This window comes from Pelodiscus sinensis, chromosome 12, assembly GCF_052426305.1.
Source record: "Pelodiscus sinensis isolate ZL-2025 chromosome 12, ASM5242630v1, whole genome shotgun sequence".
Classification (NCBI taxonomy): Eukaryota; Metazoa; Chordata; order Testudines; family Trionychidae; genus Pelodiscus; species Pelodiscus sinensis.
This window is the reverse complement of record NC_143063.1, coordinates 21,876,575-21,899,851: the sequence shown is the minus strand read 5'-3', so window position 1 is coordinate 21,899,851 and position 23,277 is coordinate 21,876,575. Positions and strand designations below refer to the sequence as shown.

Sequence of the window (23,277 nt, the reverse complement as noted above, 5' to 3'; positions counted from 1 at the left end):
GTTTGTGGTCACCGGCCGGCTCCAGGCTCCCCCCCCCTCCTCAAAAAGGTGCAGAGCCTTAAGAAAAGGGGTGGGACTGGGAGCTACACAGAAAGATAGAGTGTGTGTGTGGGAGACATTCTGTATGTGACAGACAGACTTTGTGAGTGACACACACTGAGTATGTGTGGCACAAACTGGCAGAATTTGTGTTGTAGTGTGTGTGAGATAGTGACTGTGTGAGACTCAAAATATGTGCGTTGCCTGCTTCTGGGTAAGTTTCTGAGAGAAGGCATATGCTGTCTCTCTAAGACAGGGAAAGCTGTCCTGCTCTGTTGTCACCCTCTCCCCCTCTGCAGACATGGAGTACAGAGGGAAGTGTGTGAGTGTGTGTGTGTGAGTGTGAGTGAGAGAGAGAGAGAGAGCACTGAAATCTTAGAAACAGTGCATTGCCTCTTAAGACAGACACTTCTCTGAGTCACTCACCATTCATACTTCAGATTGAAGCAGCTCAACTCTGGGTCTCCCTCTCCCTGACCCCTGCTCTGCAGAGATGGGGTTCAGGTGCAGGGAACAGCCTGCCTTCAGCACTCCCTTCTCTCCTCCGACCTCCCTACCCCCACTCCCTGCTCTGCACAGCTAGCGGGAGAATCCTGGGAGCAGCTCGACTGCAGGACAGAGCAAGGTGGGGGGAGGGGCAGCTGAACACACACTGCAGGCTATGAAGCATGCACATCTGCTAATCAGCTGGGTGGGCCAGAGAGAAATGCTTGACAGGCCAGATCCAGACCCCAGGTCTGATTTTGCCCACCCCTGGCTTAATCTGTAATGAAAGAGAGACTGGGGTTCAAGCAACTGTTTTACTTCCATAACTGATGTGGGGTTATGAAAGAGGGCTGCGGCTCAGCTCTGATAAGCTCTGGCACAAATGAAGCACTGGCTACTTCATCCGATACAGAGCGTTCTCTAGTATGTGGTAACAAATTATTTTATACTCTTCTTCTCCGACACACAAGAACAGGCAACAGCGACAGAACGTGTACCAATAGACGCACTGAAGCTCTGACACTAATCGCATGTATTCCCTTTATTGAACGGTACTAGTTATTGCAATCAGATCAAGTCACATTTATAAAGCAGACCATCCAGTTGCACTGAAACCGATTATATTCATTACATAGTTTTAATCACTGTCCGGTGAACTGGCAAATCCAATCAAAGCATTAGTTTTTAATTAAAAAATTCAAAAGAAATATTCCAACAATAGCCAAGCAATCACATCACAATGCACAATTACCTAAAATTGCAATTAAAAAGCAGTTAAAAATCACACCTAATCTTTAACTATCCATATAATACAAGAAGCAACAAAGGGCAACAGCATCAAAGCAGATTTATCTACCACTATAAATTCAGTCAGAAGCAGAAGCTCTAAAGTACACTAGCTGAAGCAGGACAATAAAAAATACTGAGCATGGAATACTTTTAATCTCTTCCATTAATATTCATTTCCAGCTGCTTATAATAGCAGCGCCTCATGGCCAAATCATTAGAGTTTTACATCTGGGTTGCAAATGACACTTTGATTGGATGTAATGTTCAAATGGTCCTCCCCACTGTGCCTCCGTCAAGTCTTCTGCAGAGAGGTGTCCTGTAGTGCCAGTGGCTCACTGTGCGTGCTGGCTCAATGTGTGGTTCTGGAAAGATGAAAAAAGGATACATGCATGAGGGGCAGAATAATAGAAAGCATGCCCATACCCTCCTACTCAGTACCATTTATGCAGAGCTCTACATAAAAGCTTCTCAATTATTACAAAACAAAATGCAATAAAGAAAAAGTACTCATAAGTAACAGCTGCCAATATGACACATTTGCTTTGTACTGATAGATCTGTTAATGCTGGCATGAACTTAGGGGGAAAAATTTCTACCAGCCAAGTACAGCCTTTAAGATTTACAATACATATAGAGAAAATACGTCACCAAAAAAATCTGCCTTCAGCTATTCACTTAACTGGAACAATTAAAAAACATCTGTATCACTGAGGGATCTCTTCCCATATTATACTCTTTATTCTCTCTAGTATAGTAATTGGTGTGAGTACTGGCAGCAAGCAGCACCAGATTGTGACACATACTTTGCAATTCAAGGGATACCTCACCAATAGCAGCTGAAAACCAGTTCAGACAACAGGGTAATGTAGGCTGCAGAAAACATACTGGATGTGTCCCCCAGAAATTCAGTCTCTTTACAGAATAGACTATGCTGCACATTTCTGTGAGCAGCCCTCCTTTTTTAAGTAGAGCTGTAGTTATTACCTGCAATCACAACAATCTCTTTTTGCATAGTAGGGAAATATTACCATCCAGCCATGCCACTTTGTGTAGAAGCCAAAAAAATCCAGATACAATTTCAAAGTGGTATTTTCAGTGCAACACATACCCATACATTTTGCTCACAAATGACAGCCCCAGACCTACAAACATGCATGGACGTAACTTTATTTGCAGGAGTAGCCAAAAAGATAATTTGTGCAAATAAAGCTACATACTTGTGCACAAGCCTTTGCAGAATTGGGGCCTAAATGTTTTTAAATTGTATCACAGTGCCCACCCATTAAAAACTCACTATTTCACTTCATGCTAGTTTTAATTTACTAATTTCCATTGTTTTAGCAATTGAACCATACAGCTAAAAACACAGCTTAATTTTGAACTAATTAATTTAAATACAATGAAGACATTGAAAGTTTTTATAAATAATCTGTTCCTTCTAAATTATCTAATGTTATATCTCAGTCAGAAACAAATGGGTTCTCTACTTTATTATAGCAATGGCAACTGTCTAATGAAAACTGTTGTGTGGAAATAGTTAACTAATGAACCTTCCATTCACAGCCGTAGTACCTCTCTAGGTAGCAGTGACCCCATTTAAAGCTGGTATTATTTTCTGAACTGTGCACTCCCAATAACTGACCACAAGGTGTCAGAAGTGCTGTGGAGTTCCTAAATCATGTCAAAAGTTACCAGTGATATTATGGCAGGCAGTCTTATGAAATTCTATACAACGATCAGCCTTTCAATATGACAGAACATTAAGGAAAAGGGGGAAGTGTTATAGTTAAAACATGCAGAGGGTAATACTTTGTGAAAATAAGCAATCAACTGATAAAATAGCAAAATAACTTGTTTAGCTTGCTTAGCATAACTATAGCTTATAGCATCGCTATTTCATGCCCTGAATATTGCAACAAATTAGGTTCAAATGGTTAAAAAGTAGCCATGTAACTGTTAAAAATTCAAGTGGTTTCACAGTTACATGCGCTGTGGGCTCTGTAGTATAAGGCTTGTACTGCAGAGCCAGTAGTGCAGCCGGCTCCTTGGGAGCAGGGCTGGCAGCTGGAGGCATATAAGCTGGCTCCAGGCGTGCACTGGCTCCAGGTGCCATCCTGCTCATCAGTATAAGACTGATGCTTATCGGTTAACTGTTTAGACGATTAAACTTTTACATCCCTACGACAAATTAAGCTAAAATGTTTGAGATCCATAACCAAAATTACTGTGTAGAGTAGAGAAATGGAAATGTTACTAATTACTATGAATCATGTCTGTGGAATGTAAAATAACTATGTTTTTGTTCTTAAGTGTTTTAATATAATTAAGTTTAAAATGACTGCTTATGACTTTTTAATATATGGTGATCTTACCAGTCATACAGAAGAACAACCATTGCTATGTTGCATGTTATTCACAATGATGATAGCAAGTAAAGTTATGTAATGGGATTAATGCAGCTATGTAGAGTAATAGCAATAAATGAGCTTGTGCAGCAAGACAATTGAAAATACATTTTTTAAAAAGTCAACGAATACGCAGATATCTCTCCTATGTTCAAACATGTTCCTGAGCATTTTAACCATGGCCATTTCTAGTGCACTTCATTGTAATTCTATTTTAGGTCATCCTCAATACCAATAAAAAATGCAAAATGTTTACCATCCACAAATTGAAGCAAAGGCGATTCATGGTAGACAAATCCATATTTGTTTAGGCAGTCTCATTTAAAAGATAATGCACAATCAGCACTAGATGCAGGGCACACAGTCTACAGTCAGGGAACATGATTTCAAATCTATGTGGCTGCTGCATTGATTACACCAGGCAGGTCAATAAAGGAATGGTATGTAGCTCTAAATCTGATAATGAAGCACTTATTGTGATCCCTCCCTCTTCCAACATGGGTTAATAATATGTTCTGTACACATCTAATAAAAAAAAACCAACAAAAAATAAAACCTGCAGTGTTTTGGTGAGCAGAGCCTATACAAAGATGCAAACATTATATTCAAAACCAGCAGCTGTATGGAGCTGAGGTCATCTCTTTTCAAATAAAGACTCATATACTGAACGTAATGTAAAAGCCATCAGTCAAATGGATCAGGTATACATTTTCCATATGCAAATCTTGATTTATTTGGGAAAACCCTGATTCCTCACATGTATTGCATGCAATGGACATGCTGACTAATCCCAGCACCAAACAATTAACATAATTAACATATACAGTCACATTTTCAAGAGCCTGAAAAATGCACTTATAATATGTATTAGAACAACTGTCTGTGGATACTAAATCCTTCATCTGTCTGAGAAAAAACTGAATCTACACAAACTAAATGGGTAAAATAAGCATACACAAATGCCTATAAATACTTTACCGTGGGGTTTATTTATATGTCAACAACTAAACCCATGAATACCACAGATGTATGTTTGGAAATGTGCCCACCTTCTATGTTTCTAATATATATTTTACCTGTTAAAATATGTTTCAGACCACCAAAATGAGCCATTCATTTAAAGCATTACAATCTCCAACCCTCACTGCACCACTCACCAGTAAAGTTACATTTCTTTTTTTCCTAACTACCTGAGGTATGAATTTGTGGCTTATTGCCATGCCAATGCATTTTGCTGATGCTGAAAACTGGCTACATTCAACCCTTGCATTTTAAAATTTTCTTCTCCAATATGAGCATTTTAAAATTTTTAATCCAATCATCACATGGTCTTGACTTCAAATTTTGAATGGTAGTGATTTTGCCTGGCTGCAGCTGGCAACAGACAATGTACTAAGATGACCAGATTTTCAGACCAAGCAATTTAAACTTTATCAGAACTAACTTTTGGGGAAAATGTGCTAACCACATTATAAATGAAAAAAATGACAAGAGGTAGATAAAGCACAGGCAGAAAGAAAAGTCATTAACACATTTTAAATTAGCTATTAGATATTCCTTTTCATTGCATCCCTTTGTACTAAAACTGATCTACTACATCAGGCAGGCAGAAGTGTAAATTTGAAGCCAGCAAACACTGCATATGCCACAAAATATCAATATTACACACATACTTCTGCTAAGTAATAGTTCGTTGACCATTTGAGAAAATTCTCATTTCCTATCAAGGGAAGTGTGGTTTAGAACTGCAGTAGGAATCAGGACTTCTTCAAAGGATTTTTTCCAACACAGCAAGTTACACTTTACCCAGAACAACATAAAACAAACCATTAAAAAAACTTTAAATAGAAAGGTGACCTGCAAAAGAATATTGATGCAGTCACAAACAATTGTGCTAAACCTTCCCCCATCTTCCAACCATGCCCTTTACACATGTGTAGATTTGTGTTGTGTTTGGTGGTTAGGCGAGGGAGTATAATGTATAAATTAACTATTAAAAGCTATTCTTTACATCTCCCATTAAGTCTCTTGGCCAATCCATGGTGCATTACCGAGACTTCAGAATACATCATTCTGAGATACCTTGGCAGGGGAAAAACTACAGCAGCACTAAGCTAGCCTATCAAGATAAGGTAAATCACTGCTTTTGTATAAGACAAAGTTGGGTCATTTAATTGGCTCCAGTTCTGAAAATCATGTCAGATAAAACTGGGCTTTGTGCCTGAGTCCCACAGGTTCCTAGATGCTTATGTGAAGTTTTTGACTCACTATGGCATCCCCAATCATTAAGGAATGGAGTAACTGGTTTTGTGGACAATAGAAGATTTACTGTCGGGCTTAACTAGCATATATGCTATAGTGATTGCTCACCACAGTGTAATTAGGTAGGGACATCAGTGCTTACATTTGTGATTGGTTCAAGCTAACTTAGCAGCACACCTTGAATGAGCATTTCTTTGTTATTGCTTGCGTACACAGTGTATTATAATCAAAGGACTTGCACAGCAACCTCTATTTTCAGAGCACTGATCAACAAGAAAGGAGACTGGGTCAAAAGAAACTCTTACAAGCTGTATAAGGATTGGAAGTTCAAGCTCAAAAAAAGAAGCACACAGTGCAGCAGAGCTACAAGGCTGGCACTCAGGCTGGGAGTCTCCCACCCTGCAACCAAATTCCCTGCCAATAAGTCACAGGTGTACTACACAGGAGCAGGTGAAAAAAATAAAATGCAATGATGAGGGGTGTGATGATGGTTTGAGGCCATAATACATTCAGTCTATGGCGGCACTGTACATCTGTTATGTATTTAGATATTTCATACAAGCTGTTTTGGAGATATACTCTCTCTACATTTAAGCACATACACCTAAAAGACCACATGTGGTACCAGCGTTAAGAGAAGGCACAACAAGACTGGCAATACATGCTTTGCTTGAATGAAATTCCTAAGCCTCCTAGCAGTTTTATTCACAGACTGATTAAAGGCTATAAAGTCTCTCACTCTAACTCTTATTAAAATGAGCAGCAACCTCTCCTCAAATCATTTCAACAGAAATGATGCGCATAATAGATTTGTGTAATGACCAGCCAACATGAAACTCAACAGGTGCTTAGCCCATTGGGTGACCCATGAATATGAGTATGCCTAGGTATTTCTGAATGTAAGTGGATAACAATTATTTTGCTGCCCACACATCTCTTCTAATTCAGTCTGATCAACACATTATCATCTGGCCGGACAGCATACCAAAGTTACATGGAAACCACTATAGTTGCAGGCAACGTCACAAACTGAAAGTATTGACGTTGCGATGCTGCAAGCACACAACTGCATGATCTTGTGACATCTAGGAAGGTAATAACCTATTCATTGTTGTATTTCTCCCAAGGAGAAAGCCCTTCAGTTCTCTGTAATAACCTCATGGATTCCTCCCCCTGCCATCTTCTCCTATATCTCTCCCATACCCCATACTGAAAGCTTAGAAGAATTGCAGAAGACACCTTTCAGAGTCCAATATCACCGCATCAGAGAGCAGGATACTAGCAGAGCAACCTGAAGAGCTCCTTACGCTCCATATTCCTTTGCCTACCATTAATGGCATTACAGGGGTAAGAGAATATGCAGAAAATAATCAGTTATTTAATAGCAGTCAATTCTGCTCACGAGAGTCACATGCACAAAACACCTAACCTTCCAGTTAAGTCAATAGTAAATCATGCTCCTCACTGCAAATGCTCACAAGAGTCCCCACCTGAATAGTTTAAAAAAAAGTCCTGAAAAATGCAAGCCAGAATGTCTAAATACCTATGAAACACCATCTGCAATGTCTTTTTTTAATCATAAACTTGGTTATACAGTCAAACCCAAAATGATCCAAGAAACTCTCAGAAAATGTCATTTTTATCTATATTTTTGTATTTTATACATTATGTAGGTTTTTTCAATTAACAGCAAGCAATCCATCAATAAAGATCAAAATCTGTGTGCCTTGACTTTATAAAGAGATTAGTTTAGACAGAGGACACAAGAAGGCCCTTGGTTCAACCATTGGAGATTACTGCTCCCTGTGGAAAAACAATGAGCCTTAAATTGGTACTGAACTAATCCTAAACTTGAGAGGCATTCAGGGATGTCATGACCAACAAGAGAGAGCACAGAGGAAAATCAGAAAACAACTCAGAAGAGAGAAATCTGATCACAGAATGAATAGCTTTATTTTATTTTTTGGTTGCTGCTTTCCCTGTGCTATAATACTTGAAAGAAAAATCACCTTTGTACCCCTTTGCAGTTTGTATGTGCTTATTTTTAGAACTGTTTGACAATTATCCAAGGGTCTAAGACTAACAGATGGCCTGTCTTAAAGCCTCATATGTTCACTAGTTTGCACTTCTGACAAACAGTAAATGTACTCAAGAGTGTGCCATAAACAGAGCTGAATGAATACTCAGAACACAATTTAGTTAATACACTTCATTAAAACTGATAGTTGCAACCAATGTTTCCTGTAGAACCAGGTGTTAATTCCCCTTTCTGTTGTCTCAGGTAACTCTTATCCAGTGACACTTATATGTTTAGATCTTTGTTTTTCAGAAAATACAATGTTATTTTTTTCCTTTCCCCTGATGTTTACCCCACTATATAAAATGCTTCTAACAAGTGAACTTCAAGTTATCATGACACACAATAAAAAAAATTGTCAGGCAAGACAGGTTCACATGTTCTCATTTCATTTGAAGAATCCCTTGAAATTGTGGTAGAGGCAAAAGAAAGGTGGAATATCCTTTGTGAAAGAAAAAGTCTGCCTATGCTACTGCCTCTCTCACATCTCAAGAAACTTGTCATACGTCAGTCAGTCTCAGTTTTAACACACTTTTGGATTTAACTTGAATGAATGCAGTGAGAAGCCCATCCTTCACAAGTTATTGATCTCGAAAGAATAGGTCCAGAAGACCTTCATCAGTTAAAAAGTGAGAGAGATAGAGAGAGAGAGAGAGTGTGTGTGTGTGTCTCTAGATGTATGAACCTTCTGGGCCAAATTCAAACAGAACTACTGTTTTACATCCAGATGAATTGGGTCCTCTAAGTCTGAACTGCAAGCCACACTAAGTAACAAGAACGAAGCAGTTTGATTCTGCTCTCACTTACACCAGTGTAAATCTAGAACAGCTCCTCTGAGCATATGAATGGCATAAGTGCGATCAGAATCAGGCTTATGAACTGCAGTCAATGGAAGGATTCAGAACTCATAAAATACTAAGAGAAGACAAATGCCTTATACTGTACATGTCAGTCTGAAATCTACATTTGATAAAACTACCTCCTATGATGGTTTTAATCCTCACTGAAATTTATCAGTACATAACACTGATTTTAAAAAAATCTATAAAAAAGAGGAGAAAAAAAAATAGCTTTTCATAATGTTTGTTTTGTGCCTGAATGGCCTATGTGTATTTGTCTCAGTATCTCATTGTGTTTTATCTCTATCTATCCTGCTTTACTTTTTACCTCTGCTTTTCATTTTGCTGTAACTTAATGTTCTTGCATTTTGGTGATATTTTCCATTTCATTCTCAATACCACATATTACATTCTCTATGATATTTGATATTTTCTTCCTTTTATTCACAATTACATTAAGTGAGTTATTAATTTCAAAAACTTCCAATCCAGATTGCTTTGACACCTCACTCATCACATTATTAATCTTCCATTTAGGACTAATAATGTAATGGCAGCCCTTATTTCTAAAGTTTTCATCCATCACTTTTCTCCTCTGGAAGCTTAGAATAAAGCAGAATACTTGTCTGAACCTGGCTCACTCTCAGGTATTCCACCAAAAAGTCGATGCGTTTCCTAGAAAAATCCTGGATAAAATGCTGTTGTGAGAAAGTAAACTGAAGCCTATGGGAAATTTTCTTTACCAAAGCACTTTGGAAATAAAGACCACTTGAGAATACACTCTGAAGAAATAACCAGAGCCTTCTATTAGAGAGACTAGCTGTAAACACTGTGATTTACTCAGGCACCCAGTGAAACAAGGGAACTAATAATACTTGTCTTGGGGGACTGTGTACCCCTGAGAATTTTACTAACAAATGCAAATTTGCCAGTGACTTTGTGATTTACAGTCTACATTTTGTCATGCAGGAGATAACAAAAAAAACCTGAAGGAAAAACCTTACATTTCTTAAACGTAAAGGGAGGCATACAAATTTAATTACTATTGTCAGAAGCACATGAAAATGAAGTATTTTTAGAACTCCTACACTTAGTAATCCCTCCCCATCATTTCCATCTGACTGAGTACTGGAGTTTTTGTTTATCCAAAGTGTAGAAAAGGGAATGCAGAATCCCAAAACACTGTTTTGTTGAAAATAGTTGGCCCTTTAACCTCAACTTGGACAGTCCAGAATTTTCTTGGGGAGTTGTCGATGCCTCATCTTCACCAGTATTTGAAGTTCTCAGGAACACTTTTGCATACAAAGAGCTGGCTTTTGATCTTAGCTACACGGGCACGCACCACTGCGCACATTGTAATCATCAGTTACTGTGCCTGCACAGACAGTAGTTCATCTACTAAACATGTAGCCATACGTGTCTGGTTTGCTTGTTGGCTTTTGAGTCAGGAAACCAGCCTCCACAATTGTATTAATGAAGCCAATATCTTAACTCAAAAATTTTCTAATATATTGAAACCAGGCACTCATCTTACAAATGTCACAGACACAGACAGACGCTACCCCTCTCTCTGCATATTCAAAAATTCCAGCGCACGTTCCTGTGCTGATCTCTTGTTATCCATTTATGGTCCAAATCTGGGTAGCAGTATTTCAAAATAATTTATGAGCAGGGAACTATTGTCCTGTAATTCTTATTGGCCTTTCTTTGCCAAAATATATAACTGTGGATCATAGCTTTGTTGATTTTATTTGAAAGCTTTCTGAAGCACATCTTGTTAATGTCTCTGTGATCTCAGATACATTACATTGCTTAAGACATCTAACTTAATTTTCTGAAAGCTGGCATCATCATTATGGTACTGTCCATGGCGGATCTTCTTCAAACATGCAGTCATTCTGTAATTTGGTCCATCATCTAGGCCTGAGTTGAGACCAGCACTTGAATACTCCTTTTATTCTAAAAATAATTATAGCCATAAGCATAGTTTTACTTCTGCTTGGGGGGGAGGGGCAGCACCAGTCAGACCAATGGGCCAGGGGTGAGGAGGCAAATTCTGCACCTACCTGAGGCTTGCATTCTACATAGACCCTTTTAAACACATCTGTTGAAATGCACAGACCAGCAGACAAATGTTGTGTTAAAGGTACATTTCTATGGGAATAGAAACCAGCAAAAGCCAGGAAATACAACATTGAACCTAATAGGATGTAAAATTTAGATTAATTAGCTAATCGAATAGTCAATAAGGGCGCCTCTGCCTTTGAAGTGTAGCAATAGCCGCAGGGCTGTTGCTGCTCTTCAAAGGCAAAAGCACAACAGGGAGCATGGGGCCGGCGAGGGACTCAAACAGTAGCTGATGGCCCCGTCTTCCCTGCAATGTTTCAAAGCAGCAGTGCTGCATGGAGACTGGGGTCAGCAGTTGAGTCCGCAGTTGACCCCGGGGTCCATGTGGTGCTGCCACTTCAAAATGCTGCAGGGAGCCCGGCATCAGGCTCCATGTGGCTTTTCAAAGTGGCAGTGCCGCATGGAGCCTAGGGTCAGCAGGGGAGTCCCTGACCCTGGGCTGCACGTGGCATTTCACAGAGGCAGACCCTGAGCTCCACGCGACGCTGCTGCTTTGAAATGTGGTGTGCAGCCTGGGCCATCTGGGGACTCAGCTGGCTCCGAGTTGCACACAGCATTCCAAAGTGGCAGTGCCACGTGGAGCCCAGGATCTGGCCTTAGGCTCCATACGGCGCTGCCACTTTAAAGCTCGCCCTACTCTTCCCCCCCCCCCTTTGCTGCCTTTTTCTGATACAGGTAGCAAGGGTGAGGAAGTGACTAGTCGACCACATCCCTAGAACCTAAAACTGTATCCTTAACCTTGTATATTTGTTCCAGGGTACCGTAGGAGTCACTGAACAGCAGTTGATTTTACATAGCATATTCATTGCAAATCTTAGCTAACACAAAAACTAGGGGTCACTAAATGAAATTAATATGAAGTACTTCTACTACAAACAAAAGGAGGTCAATCTGTGTAACTCCTTGCCAGAGGATGTTGTGAAGACCAGGACTTTACCAGGGTTCAAAAAAGAACTAGATAAATTCATAGAGGATAGGTCCATCAATGGCTATTAGCCAGGATGGGTAGGAATGGTGCCTGTAGCCTCTGTCAGAGGCTGAGATTGGGTTAGAGGGGAGGGATCACATGATGATTACCTGTTCTGTTCATTCCCTCTGGGGCACCTGACATTGGTCACCGTCAGTAGACAGGATACTGGGTTATATGGACTTTTGGTCTGACACAGTATGGTCGTTTTTATGTTCTTAGCTATAGCTCAGTTGAAGATAAGGATAAGGAACAGCTGTGAGTTTAAACACATTTAGTATATTTGTTCACAAACAATGTTAAATGAGACAAATTCTATAGTTTTTACCCAGGCAATACCCTCATTGATGTCAATGGGAATTTTGTCTGAAGGAGAACTGCATAATTTGGCCCGCTGGGACAAATTCAGCATTGCAACAATCAGGTGAAACAGCACAGACTTCCAAAACGTTCTGTCCATTAAAACCCAGGCTATAAAACATCACAGTTCTTTCATCTGCAACATTAATAATGGGGCCAAAATATTTCTGAGACAAGATGTCCCCATCAAGACACCACAGGTCAACAGTGATGAGATATCCTTTTGATTCAATGTGTGACAAGATGACACAAAAGCCATGTATAATTCTGTGCTTGAAAAAGTCCATTTTTCCAACTAACACTGTCAAGTTACCGTATGTTGTTACTCTAACGTCATGTCCACATTACCAGGAAGATCAATACTGCAGCAGTTGATTGCCTGGCATTTGATTTAGCGGGTCTAGTTAAGACCCGCTAAGTCAAACACTGAGGGTGCCCCCGTTGTAGTCCTACTCCTCACAAGGAGTAAGGGAAGGTGACAGGAGTGTTTCTCCCATTCACCTCCTGCTGTGAGGACAGTGCCAAAGAGCAACTTGAGGTACATCAACTTCAGCTACATTTTTAATGTAGCTGGAATTATGTACCTTAACTGACCATCCCCCATAGTGTGGACCTGGCCTTAGGAAAAGCTGATTTCTTCATGATAGCCACTTTATTTTAAAAACCAAACTATACAGGTAGGAGAAACAGAAGAGGTTATATATAATTTGCATTTATACCTAAATTCCAGTAGTGTAATATCTATCTAAAATGATCTATGCTTTTTGGATATGGGATAATAATTCTTTCTTAGTTAAGTATCCTGCAGAATATTGCTAAGCATTCCATTAATTTAAAAATGGGCAAAGACAGAGTAAGTTGTTACCTATCAGTCCCTTAGTTTATTGTATAAATTCAGGTCACTGCACAGATGCACCCAGCCTGTATATTAAACATTCTCATGCCATTTTTGTTTGAGGAACTCAGAGAAAGCACAATCTGCAAACAATCTATGTTTTCTGCACTAGTTCTGCTTTTTTTTATTCTCCCCTTGACCCTGCCAGATTCAGGCATCACAAAGAATTATTTCCTCCCCAAATTCATTTTGTGAAAATTAAGTATTTATAAAGAAATAATATTTTATCAGCATATATTGTGAACACTTTCAAACAATTTAAAGTTACTCTCTAAAAAGTGTATTGCTCTGGGGTGGCTCCAGTTTTAACTGGGAGATACAGTATGTCTATGGGCATATGAAAATTCTCAGAAACAGATGTTAAAATGGAAATACCGACAGAGTTGTGGTGACAAAAACGCCAATGTTGAAACAACTCCACTGGCTGAATACAACCCAGAGGTAAAAGAGCAAGTTACCGAGCAACTTTTCAACTGCTCCACCTCCTTTTGTTCTCTGTGACCCTATCTATCAGACTCCCCCTTCTTTCTGACCTCCCACCATGCCTACTTCACACATCTCACCATGGAGGCCTCTACTATAGCCACCATCCTTCCAAACAATAAGAACTGGATAGGACCTTCTTTGAAGCTAGTCTGTACTCTTTAAATCAGATGGTGAGGCTGCTGCTGAGCACTGTGACACAAGGCAAGGCGCTCCTTTCTTGTCATCTCGTCCCAGCATCCAGAGATGAATATGTTATTTCCATAGTTGTCCCATATCATGAAAGCCTCGGGAGCCAGATCCTAGCATTCAAACCCAAGTCTTTTGCTAGCCAGTGCAGAGATAAATCCAAACCCCTTTAATTTTTAAATGCAACTATTTTTTCAATACCTTATAATTGTAAAGGTATCTGAACCCCCATAAATGCCACAGCATTAGGAAACATCAGTATGACTGAGATCAATCCAGGATTTTCTGTGTCAAGTTTAGGCCTCACAGCTAAAATGCACACATTCAATTCAAAGCTTGTTAGGATAAACAATAGAGTTGCCATAAACTTGTTATCTGACTGGGAACAATAATATAAAGGACAAAAGAAGCAGTGTTTTCCCTTCTTCTAGATGTTTTTAAAAATAAAGTAATTTATTTTTCCTAGATATAAATTTCAGATTTAAATACAATCCCAAATCCTGAATATACCACATAGTGGTGTCTGCATGAACACTTATTTTAATTTTGGGAGGTGGAGGTTTAATGTGTTTTAGTGTTAACTATTAACTTTAAATTCTATTGGAAGAAATACAACCAATTAGGCGATGGATGACAATTGATGCAAATATTTAGGTATGTGTGTAACAGTCTCATACACAGTTAAAAATATCTGGCCACTGAAAAGGATTTTCTTAGTCCACTGGGGTTTAGCTATGTTGAGATTGAGATGTTTATTTTTTCCTGCAGCAGTGGTGGGAATTTCTTCTAGAATATTTTGCCATCTTGTTCTTAAATCAGCAATATATCTGTATATTTAAACACTAAGAACCTTGCCCTACAATTATGAACATATCCAATATTTGCCTCATCTTTCCTGAAAAGAACAAAACAAAACAAAACAAACCCAAACCAGAAGTTCAAATATTGCCAGTCTGAAGGCTACTGTAACAAATCTAGAGGAAACATTCACAGTAACTATTACAAAACATACATATTTGCACACAGACTGATTAAGGACTGATACTGATGAATTCACTAAAATGTAATTCCAGGTCCACCAGCATCCATCCTCCCTTAGAAATAAAGTTAATGCTTTTCAATACCTGTGAGGCTTTTGAATGCCTATTTTTACTGGAATAAAGTTTGGTTTTGGTTTCCTTTGCAAATAACTAAATAAATAAATAATAGCAAATGCCTTTTCTTTCAAAAAAAGGTCAAATTGAGCTTTTTAAAGAACAAGCAACATTTTAGCAAGCCAGACAGCACAAAAGCCAATCAGATAAATGGCCTGTGTAATGATTTAGAACGAAGGATGCCTCTGGTTTCTTGAAAGGGTTATAGTATAGGTCTTGGCACAAACAATCTGATATGTTCAAGCTTACATCTCTTTTACTGCAGACAAGAAATTCACTAAAATAGATAAATAATGAATGTGGCCAGAGATCTCTGCTGGTACTACGGCTAGTTCTGCAAGATGCTGAAACAGAAACACAGAATGCTCCATGTTTTTGTTATTAATGAATCCTTGTTCTCCTACAATAAACACAGCATATTTTATCTGAAATGGCTTCTGCAGCACATACAATATAAGTTTCAGCTCTCCAAAAGTGCCAGCAAATTGCAGAAAGATAAGTTACAAAGACGTACCTAATTTGCTGTGATGAATTGTGTGCATGCTTCAGTGATCAAAACTGCAGCTGAGACCTATTATATTTAATGATCTAGACGTTTCTTGTGAAAACACTCAGGCATATATTGTTATGTCTGGACAAGCAACCTAGTTTTGCTTTTGCAGCAAGCAAATGAAGAGATTGCTCTTACATGCTATACACCACTTTCCATGAGATATTTAACCAGAGAGGTAGAAAAAAACTCCAGTAGTCCCTTAAATTATGCGTACGTTCTGCCTCTTCAAATGTAAAAATCCATTATCCTTTAAAAACCTCATATCATTCTTTTAAAACTGTAGCGACACCTACAGGAGGAAGCAGAGTTAATCAATTATCAAACCACAAGCTATTTGTTACACAGCCAGGAAAGCAACAGAAAATCACAGCAGCAACTTTGTTAGATATCTTCTCTTCTTTTCCCCACTGGAGGGAGAAAGGTATAGAAATAGGAGAATTTCCTGGAGAAAAAACAGCTACTCAGTTTTAGTAGAAGTAGTCTAATTATAGGTCATAAGAATTTGCTACTTGGAATGCAGTCTAGAACTAAAGTACGCCACTTACCTCCATGCTGGAAAAAGGGGAAAGAGGTGTATTACCTGAGCATTAGTACCAGGAAATATTATGGTCCTGTGAGGCATATTACCTCTGGGGTACTGCAAGGAGACCAATGGATACCAGGACATCCTACCCCTTCAAATGGACTACCCAGTGCTCCTTCACAGTGTTATGAAACAAGTTTGGAAAAAAGAAGATTAAGGGGGGACAAGATAGCGGTTTTCAAATATCTAAAAGGGTGTCACAAGGAGGAAGGAGAAAATTTGTTCCTCTTGGTTTCTGAGGACAGGACAAGGAGTAATGGGCTTAAAGTGCAGCAGGGGAGGTTTAGATTGGACATTAGGAAAAAATTCCTAACTGTCAGGGTGGTCAAATATTGGAATAAATTGCCAAAGGAGGTGGTGGAATCTCCCTCTCTGGAGATATTTAAGAACAGCTTAGATAGACATCTGTCAGGGATGGTGTAGACAGAGCTTGGTCCTGCCTTGAGGGCGGGGGGCCGGACTCGATGACCTCTCGAGGTCCCTTCCAGTCCTATGATTCTAAGCCCCCTCATCAATAGGTGATACCAGCTGTTACCCCCACAGTCTCACCTGCTCCTATCACCCACAGTTCAGCTATGAGCAATGGTGTTTCCTGTGTGAATGTGCAAAGGCATGAAAAGGGGTTTCCCATGACTCTCTGCCATCCCAGCTCATCTATGCTAGGGAGGTGTTATTTGACCCACAAACAGAGATGACCTTATGAATAATGTACCGACCTGCAATAAAGGATCTGGATCTATGCCTGGCTTTGCCAAAAAAATCCTCAGTGGGTTTGGGCATCCCCCGCAATTGTCAAATGGAGATAACACCAACATAGGAAAGGCAGTGAGAAATTTAATTCATTAGTGTTTATAAAACACGTTGAGAGCAGCAGGTAGAAGGTGGTGCAGAACTACATGGTAGTTATTTGTACAGATCAGAGATTTTCAAATTGTGGGATATACTCCCCTGAGTGGGGCACAGAGGAAACTTTAGGGAGGTGAGCAGCAACACCAGATGGGGCTTGGACCAGCCCCACATGGTGGGGTGAGAGCTCCAACTCCCCGCCGACTCCCCTCAGTGAGCCATCCAGCCCTTGATCAGTGTTAACATCTGCTGAGGTTGCACCAGTTTCGGCTCCCGGGAGCCTCCATGCCCAGTGCTGGCTCTGCCCCCAAGAACTGTTGTATGTGTCTTTCTATACCTTGAAAACCCGAAAGGGTGGGGAAGGTATTGTGTCTATTTTTGTCAGGTTTTGGAGGGTGAAAACAAAAACTGTTACACAAAGTGTGTGTGGGGAGGAGGGGAGTGGAGGGGATGCTCAGCTCACAAAGTTTGAAAACTGCTGGTCTAGATGATGATGGTGATGGATACTAATTATCCTTACAGACTCAAGAGCTCATTCCCCCTCCTAGTCTGACTCCAATTCTAACACTCACCGTTGAACAAAGTAAAATGAAACACATGCCCTTGCAACTGTCTCTAGGAGCGTGGTTTTTAAAAGCACCATTTCATTCATCTGCTGAGCTGCTCTGTTCTGTCACACTTATAATTTGTGATAATGTGGTGAAGAGTGAAGAAAAGGCATTGGTTAATTGTTGACATAACAAAATTAATTTTCCATCCATAAACTTCTCTCTCCTGTGAGCTCTGATGCAATGTTACAGACTGGCACCACTGAAATGCCACCTTGCATTTCTCATAGTTAATTTCTCTCTAAATGTCATTAGTACTTGTTATTGCCAGACCAGAGAGTGCAATCTGGCCTTCCGGAAAAAAAAAATCCACCTTTCACTTCTTCTCCTGGGCCACCTCCGTTTAGTCATGAATAGCTAATAGTAAAATGGTCCAAATTACTCTAGTTCCAACAAGACGGGAAGTCATTAGTATACCTGGAAGTGAATTATGCCCAATGTATTTATTTATTTTAATAGTATGAATAAATCTTTATTCCACCAATAGGAGTACAGAATGATTTATTCAAACGCCCTTCTAATTCCTATTCAAACACAGTTCATAAGTTATCAAAGGAAAAAAACCTTTAAAGCATGGAACCTTTAAAGCCATGAACTCAGAGGGAAGAGGAGATCTCACATGTACTTAGGGCTGAGGTGGGCAATAATTTTAGATGAGTGGCCACTTCAGAAATTTTTGAAATGGCCCAGAAGGGGCAGGGCCTTGGGTAGAAGGGATGGGGCCAGGGCACTTCCATGCTTCCCTGCCCACAGATCCTGATTGGCCTGGGGATGGGGGGAGTGGTGAAGTCATTGCCCCAGAGAGAACTGCCAGCTATTCAAAACAGCTGGTGGTTCCCTCAAGGTGCCTGCCCCTGGTGGCAGGAGATAACTTTGTGCGCTCCCCCGCCCCTCCCCCCGGTCATTCAGGGCTTGGGGGTGGGTGGGAACCTGCAAAGTCTCCTCCCATCCTGCTCCCGCTCTGCAAGGGGTGCACAGCACTGAGACACTGCTCCGCTAATGGTTGACTAAGCGCTGCGTGCCCCCTGCAGGGTGGGGACAGGGCGGGAGGAGGCTTTGAGCATTTTCCCCACACCCAGTCCCTGATTGGCCTGGGGGCAGGGGAGAGCACACAAAGTCTCTCACTCCCTGCCCCCACCCTGCAAGGGGCATGCAACGCTTACAGTCAACCTTGACAGTTGACTTAAGCACCACTCACCCTTGGCGGGGATTGAGACTTTGTGCGCTCTCCTGTCCCCAGGCCCTGGAGGCAGGGGAGCAGCAGGGTATCCACAGGCTGGATTAACCCACTTGGCAGGCCAGATCCACCTACAGAAGCCCTTTTGCCCACCTCTGATTTAGGGTCACTTTCAGGAGGGTTGTGAATTTTGACAGAGCTCTTGAACTAGACACACTATTCAACCTGCTTGTTTGGGGTGTGTGTGTGTGTGTGTGTGTGTGTGTGTGTAAACACCCACACATCTGTCATAGAGTTTATATTGCAACATATATAAGTTAGTCTAGCTCAGAGACAGATTTGCCAGTCCATATTCCTTTAACTAAAGGCATCTGAACTCAGAACTGTCATGTGGATGTTTCTGACTATGGATTGTGCTTTCAGTAAATACAAGTGATGCATATACATTGTCTCTTGGCTGCTTACACTCATGGCCATCTGTTAGGATGGCATGGTGCCTGCTCAGAAGTTGGTTGGACCCTTGCTGTAGGGCATAGATGACAGGCAACAGTGGGTTTAGATGGGCAGCCTGACGAGCAGTTCCAAGTGCAATCGCTACTGTAGGAAGTCCCTTCTCTCTGCCAGCACTGCCACATTGGAACTACATGCCTCCTTACACTTGATCACACATGTTGACACTTGGGTGCATTTCAGTGCATTAATGACTCAACCAATGGCTTTCACCTGACACCCTTTTCTTCCACTCTGCATCACCGTTGGGTATTCTGCACATGCTAATGTGAAGTTATGTACACTTTGTTAGCCAGGGTGAGTCGCACAACAGCATTAGCAGTATTTGAAACAAAGGGTACTAAAGAGACTGCTGAAATACCAGTCATTTCCAAGCTCAGTCCCAGGTGAATCTTTGTTACCCTGAGAGCTCACACTGTATCTTGCTGAAGTGACACAGGAGATGCCGTATGATACAGATTTTTTAATATGTTGATCAGCATCTCCTTTGAGAAACTAACGGATAAATGTTGTGCCTTGATGTGGTTAAGGAGCACAAGACAATCCAAGATCTCTGCAACCTTCTTGATTCACAGCTAGAATGGGGCGAGAATGTGAACCGGCAGTACATGATCTTTTTGTTTTAGGACTTCTTGCCACTGACCCCCCACTGTTGCCAGAGTGGTCATTAGGGATCCATTTAATTATTCACTTGCTTTGGACATTCATTTTCCTATGATGCTAACATTCAAGTGATAAAAGAAATCAAAGCTGCTATCTCCGAGACCAAACCCTGGACTCTCCATCCCCTATCCTTGGAATTTCAGTGGCAACCCATGATGCCCACTTGATTACCAATTCACTTGACTGAGTGAGACCAAAGGAACGGAGACTAAAGAAACAGATTTGAGGAGAACTGAGAGCACGGCTCTCAGAAGTGGGCACATGGGTGGCCAGGTAGGATCTGTGTGCTGCTCCTGCCTGAGCACTGGCTCCATGAGCAATGGGAGCTGCAGAGGTGGAGCCTGTTGGTGTGAGGGAAGTGTACAACACCTACTGGCTACCCATACATCTAGGAGTCATGGGGATCTGAGAGCGGACACCCAGAACACCCTCTGCACCTGAAACCCTTCATCTTGGCCACTCCCCAGAGCCTGCACCCCACAGCTGGAGCCCTCATCCTCCCTCCCTCCTGCAACCCAAGCCCAGAGTCCCCTTCCCAAAGTCAAAACTCCTTCCCGGACCCTACAGTATCCCAGACCTTCCCAACCCCTCTGCTCCAAGCCCGGACCCCCCTCCTGAAGCCCAAACTCCTCATCCTGATGCCACCCCAGAACCCGTACCCTCAGCCAAATTCCTCATCCCTCTCCCACATCTCAACCCTTGCACCAGCCAGTGAAAGTGAATAAGGGTTGGGGGGAGTGAGAGACAGAGGGAAGGTGGCTGGAGCAAGTGGGAATGGGACATCCAAGAAGGGAAGGCAGGGACGAGGCCTCAGTGAAAAGTTGGGGCAGGAGATCCCTGAAAAATTTTATATAAAAATGGGGGGGGACACCCTCCAGTTGTTAAAATTTGAGAACCTCTGCTCTAGATGTCAGGTGACTGCTAATATAAAAGTAGTTGGTACAGAGCCAATAAATACTCTCCTGAATAGCTCATGCCCATATTTCTTAAATTTGGTAATTCGTGATGGGCTTCACCAGCACCAAAATAAGAATTTGGAGTTAATGACCTGTCCCATCTCAACTGAGCATATACCTACATTCTGAAAAGCCAACAACTGCTTCATTCCTATCTTGACAGTATACCACAAGCATAACTTTTTTTTTTTGTAATAGTTAAAGGATGTGCAGTCAGATAAAGTATGATAGGTATGTGCCTAAAGCATTTTTAATTTTTAATTATTGTTAGTAATAATTATCTGACTGAAATCCAGTGATATGTCTGGAATGGGTTTTGTTTTTGTAATTTATTAGTTTTATAACTAATAATGATTAAACATTAAAAATGCTCCAAGCACAATCTCTAATCAACTTTTAACACTAACCAAGTTTGCATGAGTTCTGTCTGGTTCATTTTTCTGATGTGCTTATAGGAGGAAAAATGTCTGAATTGATAGGTCCTAGAGAGCCCACCAATAGTTGAAAGAAAAAGACAGAACTTCTCATTTAAAGAAACACACACCTTGAAAAAAGGCAAAATTATGTACTAAATTAATTAATGCCTTCTATCAAATTTAGAAATAATTTATTACAAGTTGCTCCCAGAAAGAGTCTCCGGGGATTGAATATTTAAGCCAAACACAAACCAAAAATACACCATGAGGCTCACAAAGGAAAATGCTACTTTTTATCACAGTCATAGCTCAGGTTCTATATAGCATGGTGTCTTTTTCTTTTCTTTTAGCAAACAATACTTCAACCAGGTATTTTGTGAAACCGCCTCAGACTATTTAGGCCTGGGTTTACATCACTGATGCAACCAAGAGCTTTAATGACCATTTCTGAAATGTCTGCATGTATATAGGGCTGTTTGGAAGAGGCTTTTGTAGCATTTTACAAAACTTTTAAGCCTCACCCCGGCACTGGGAGTTAGATAAGTATTATTACCCCCATTTTCTGAACCTAAGCTGAGCCATTAAAAGCCCAAGGACACAGAGTGAATGATAAAGCAGGGAACAGAATCTGGATTTTATAACTCTTACATTTGTGCACTGAGTGTTAAGGGTGAAGTTGAGCTTTCAGGATCAGCCTGAAGAAGAGGGCAGAATGCAGCTGTGGTGCTCCTAGAGGAAGAAACTGGGCTTCAGAGAGGCTCAATTCCTACCCTCTTGCTTTGGAGGGCAGAAGGAACTTTGCTGCAGTTCTTTTCAGGGTAGAACATAGTCCCCCACTAATAGCCAGCCAGCTCCACTGACTGCTAGACTAGGGCAGACACATGACTTCCCTACACTCCTCACCTTGACCTCCTGCTATACTCAGTGCCACAATCAAAAGAAATCTGATATGGCTACACTGCATGGGCTTACTCCCCTCTTTGGCCCAGTCAGAACCAAGCCACAATCAAGTCCAAGACTATTAGCATCAGAGGAATCAGAGATTTATTAGATCCAGCAGATTCATTAACAGGGTCAGGATAGATTCCCTCTTTGGAGGACATATCAACCATTAAAATGATACAACCCTTCATTCTACATGCAAAGACATTATTCTTCTCCTTTAAAGAAGCTGTTTTAGAGTCTAATCCAAAGCACACTGAAGTCAATGGAAAGGCTCCCAGTGACTATGATGGGCACTGGATCAAGCCCTTAGAGATTATTAGTGAGAAATCATTGTGACTGCATTGAGTACAGCTTGTGTGCAGCCATTTTTGCCAGTTTATGGCTTAAATCTGCAGCTTTTCGTATACACTGAGAAGGAAAAAAATGAAACAAAACAAATGATGATGCTAGCCAGTGAGCCATGGCATCCTCTTTCCTTTTGTTGTGTTGACATTTAAAGAAACTCTTGGTGCTTACAATTAACGCCAAATATTCCAGTGAAGTGTCTTTAATTCAGTGGTTTGACTTATCTTCAAATCTGGACAGAAAGGAAAAAGCCTTTTCTTCCTAGTAAGTATCTGAACGTCTGCACTGGCAGGTACCTTGTTCTCTCAGTACCTGGATTATTTGTGAGTTGTTTATTATATCCCTTGCTTTAGTTTTCATCAATTGTAATCATTCAGAGGGAAACAGTATGATTAACAGCACACAAACAAACAGCAGGAATTAATTCTTTTTCATACAAATATTTTATTGATTATGGCACAGCTGTTTAGAAAAACGGTGGAGCAAAGACCACAGATGAAAACCCTCTTTGAGATTCCTCTAAAATTGCTATTCATTCGCAATTTGCTTAATATAATTAAGCAATTAAGAATTTAGATTTCACAAGTTTAACTAACACCCAAC

At 40.7% G+C, this 23,277-nt stretch overlaps 1 protein-coding gene across 7 annotated transcripts in view; it reads right to left on the bottom strand.

The window, feature by feature from the left end:
• Positions 1-1,051: 1,051 nt before the first annotated feature.
• The window catches only part of ZNF423 (zinc finger protein 423), a 378,444-nt gene continuing 356,218 nt past the window's right edge, over positions 1,052-23,277 (bottom strand). For all 7 annotated transcript variants that reach the window (XM_075940237.2, XM_075940232.2, XM_075940234.2 and 4 more), the window contains one exon: positions 1,052-1,676. In XM_075940237.2, coding sequence (XP_075796352.2) covers positions 1,579-1,676 — 98 coding nt within the window. In that variant the 3' untranslated portion in view covers positions 1,052-1,578. The remainder of the gene's footprint in view (positions 1,677-23,277) is intronic.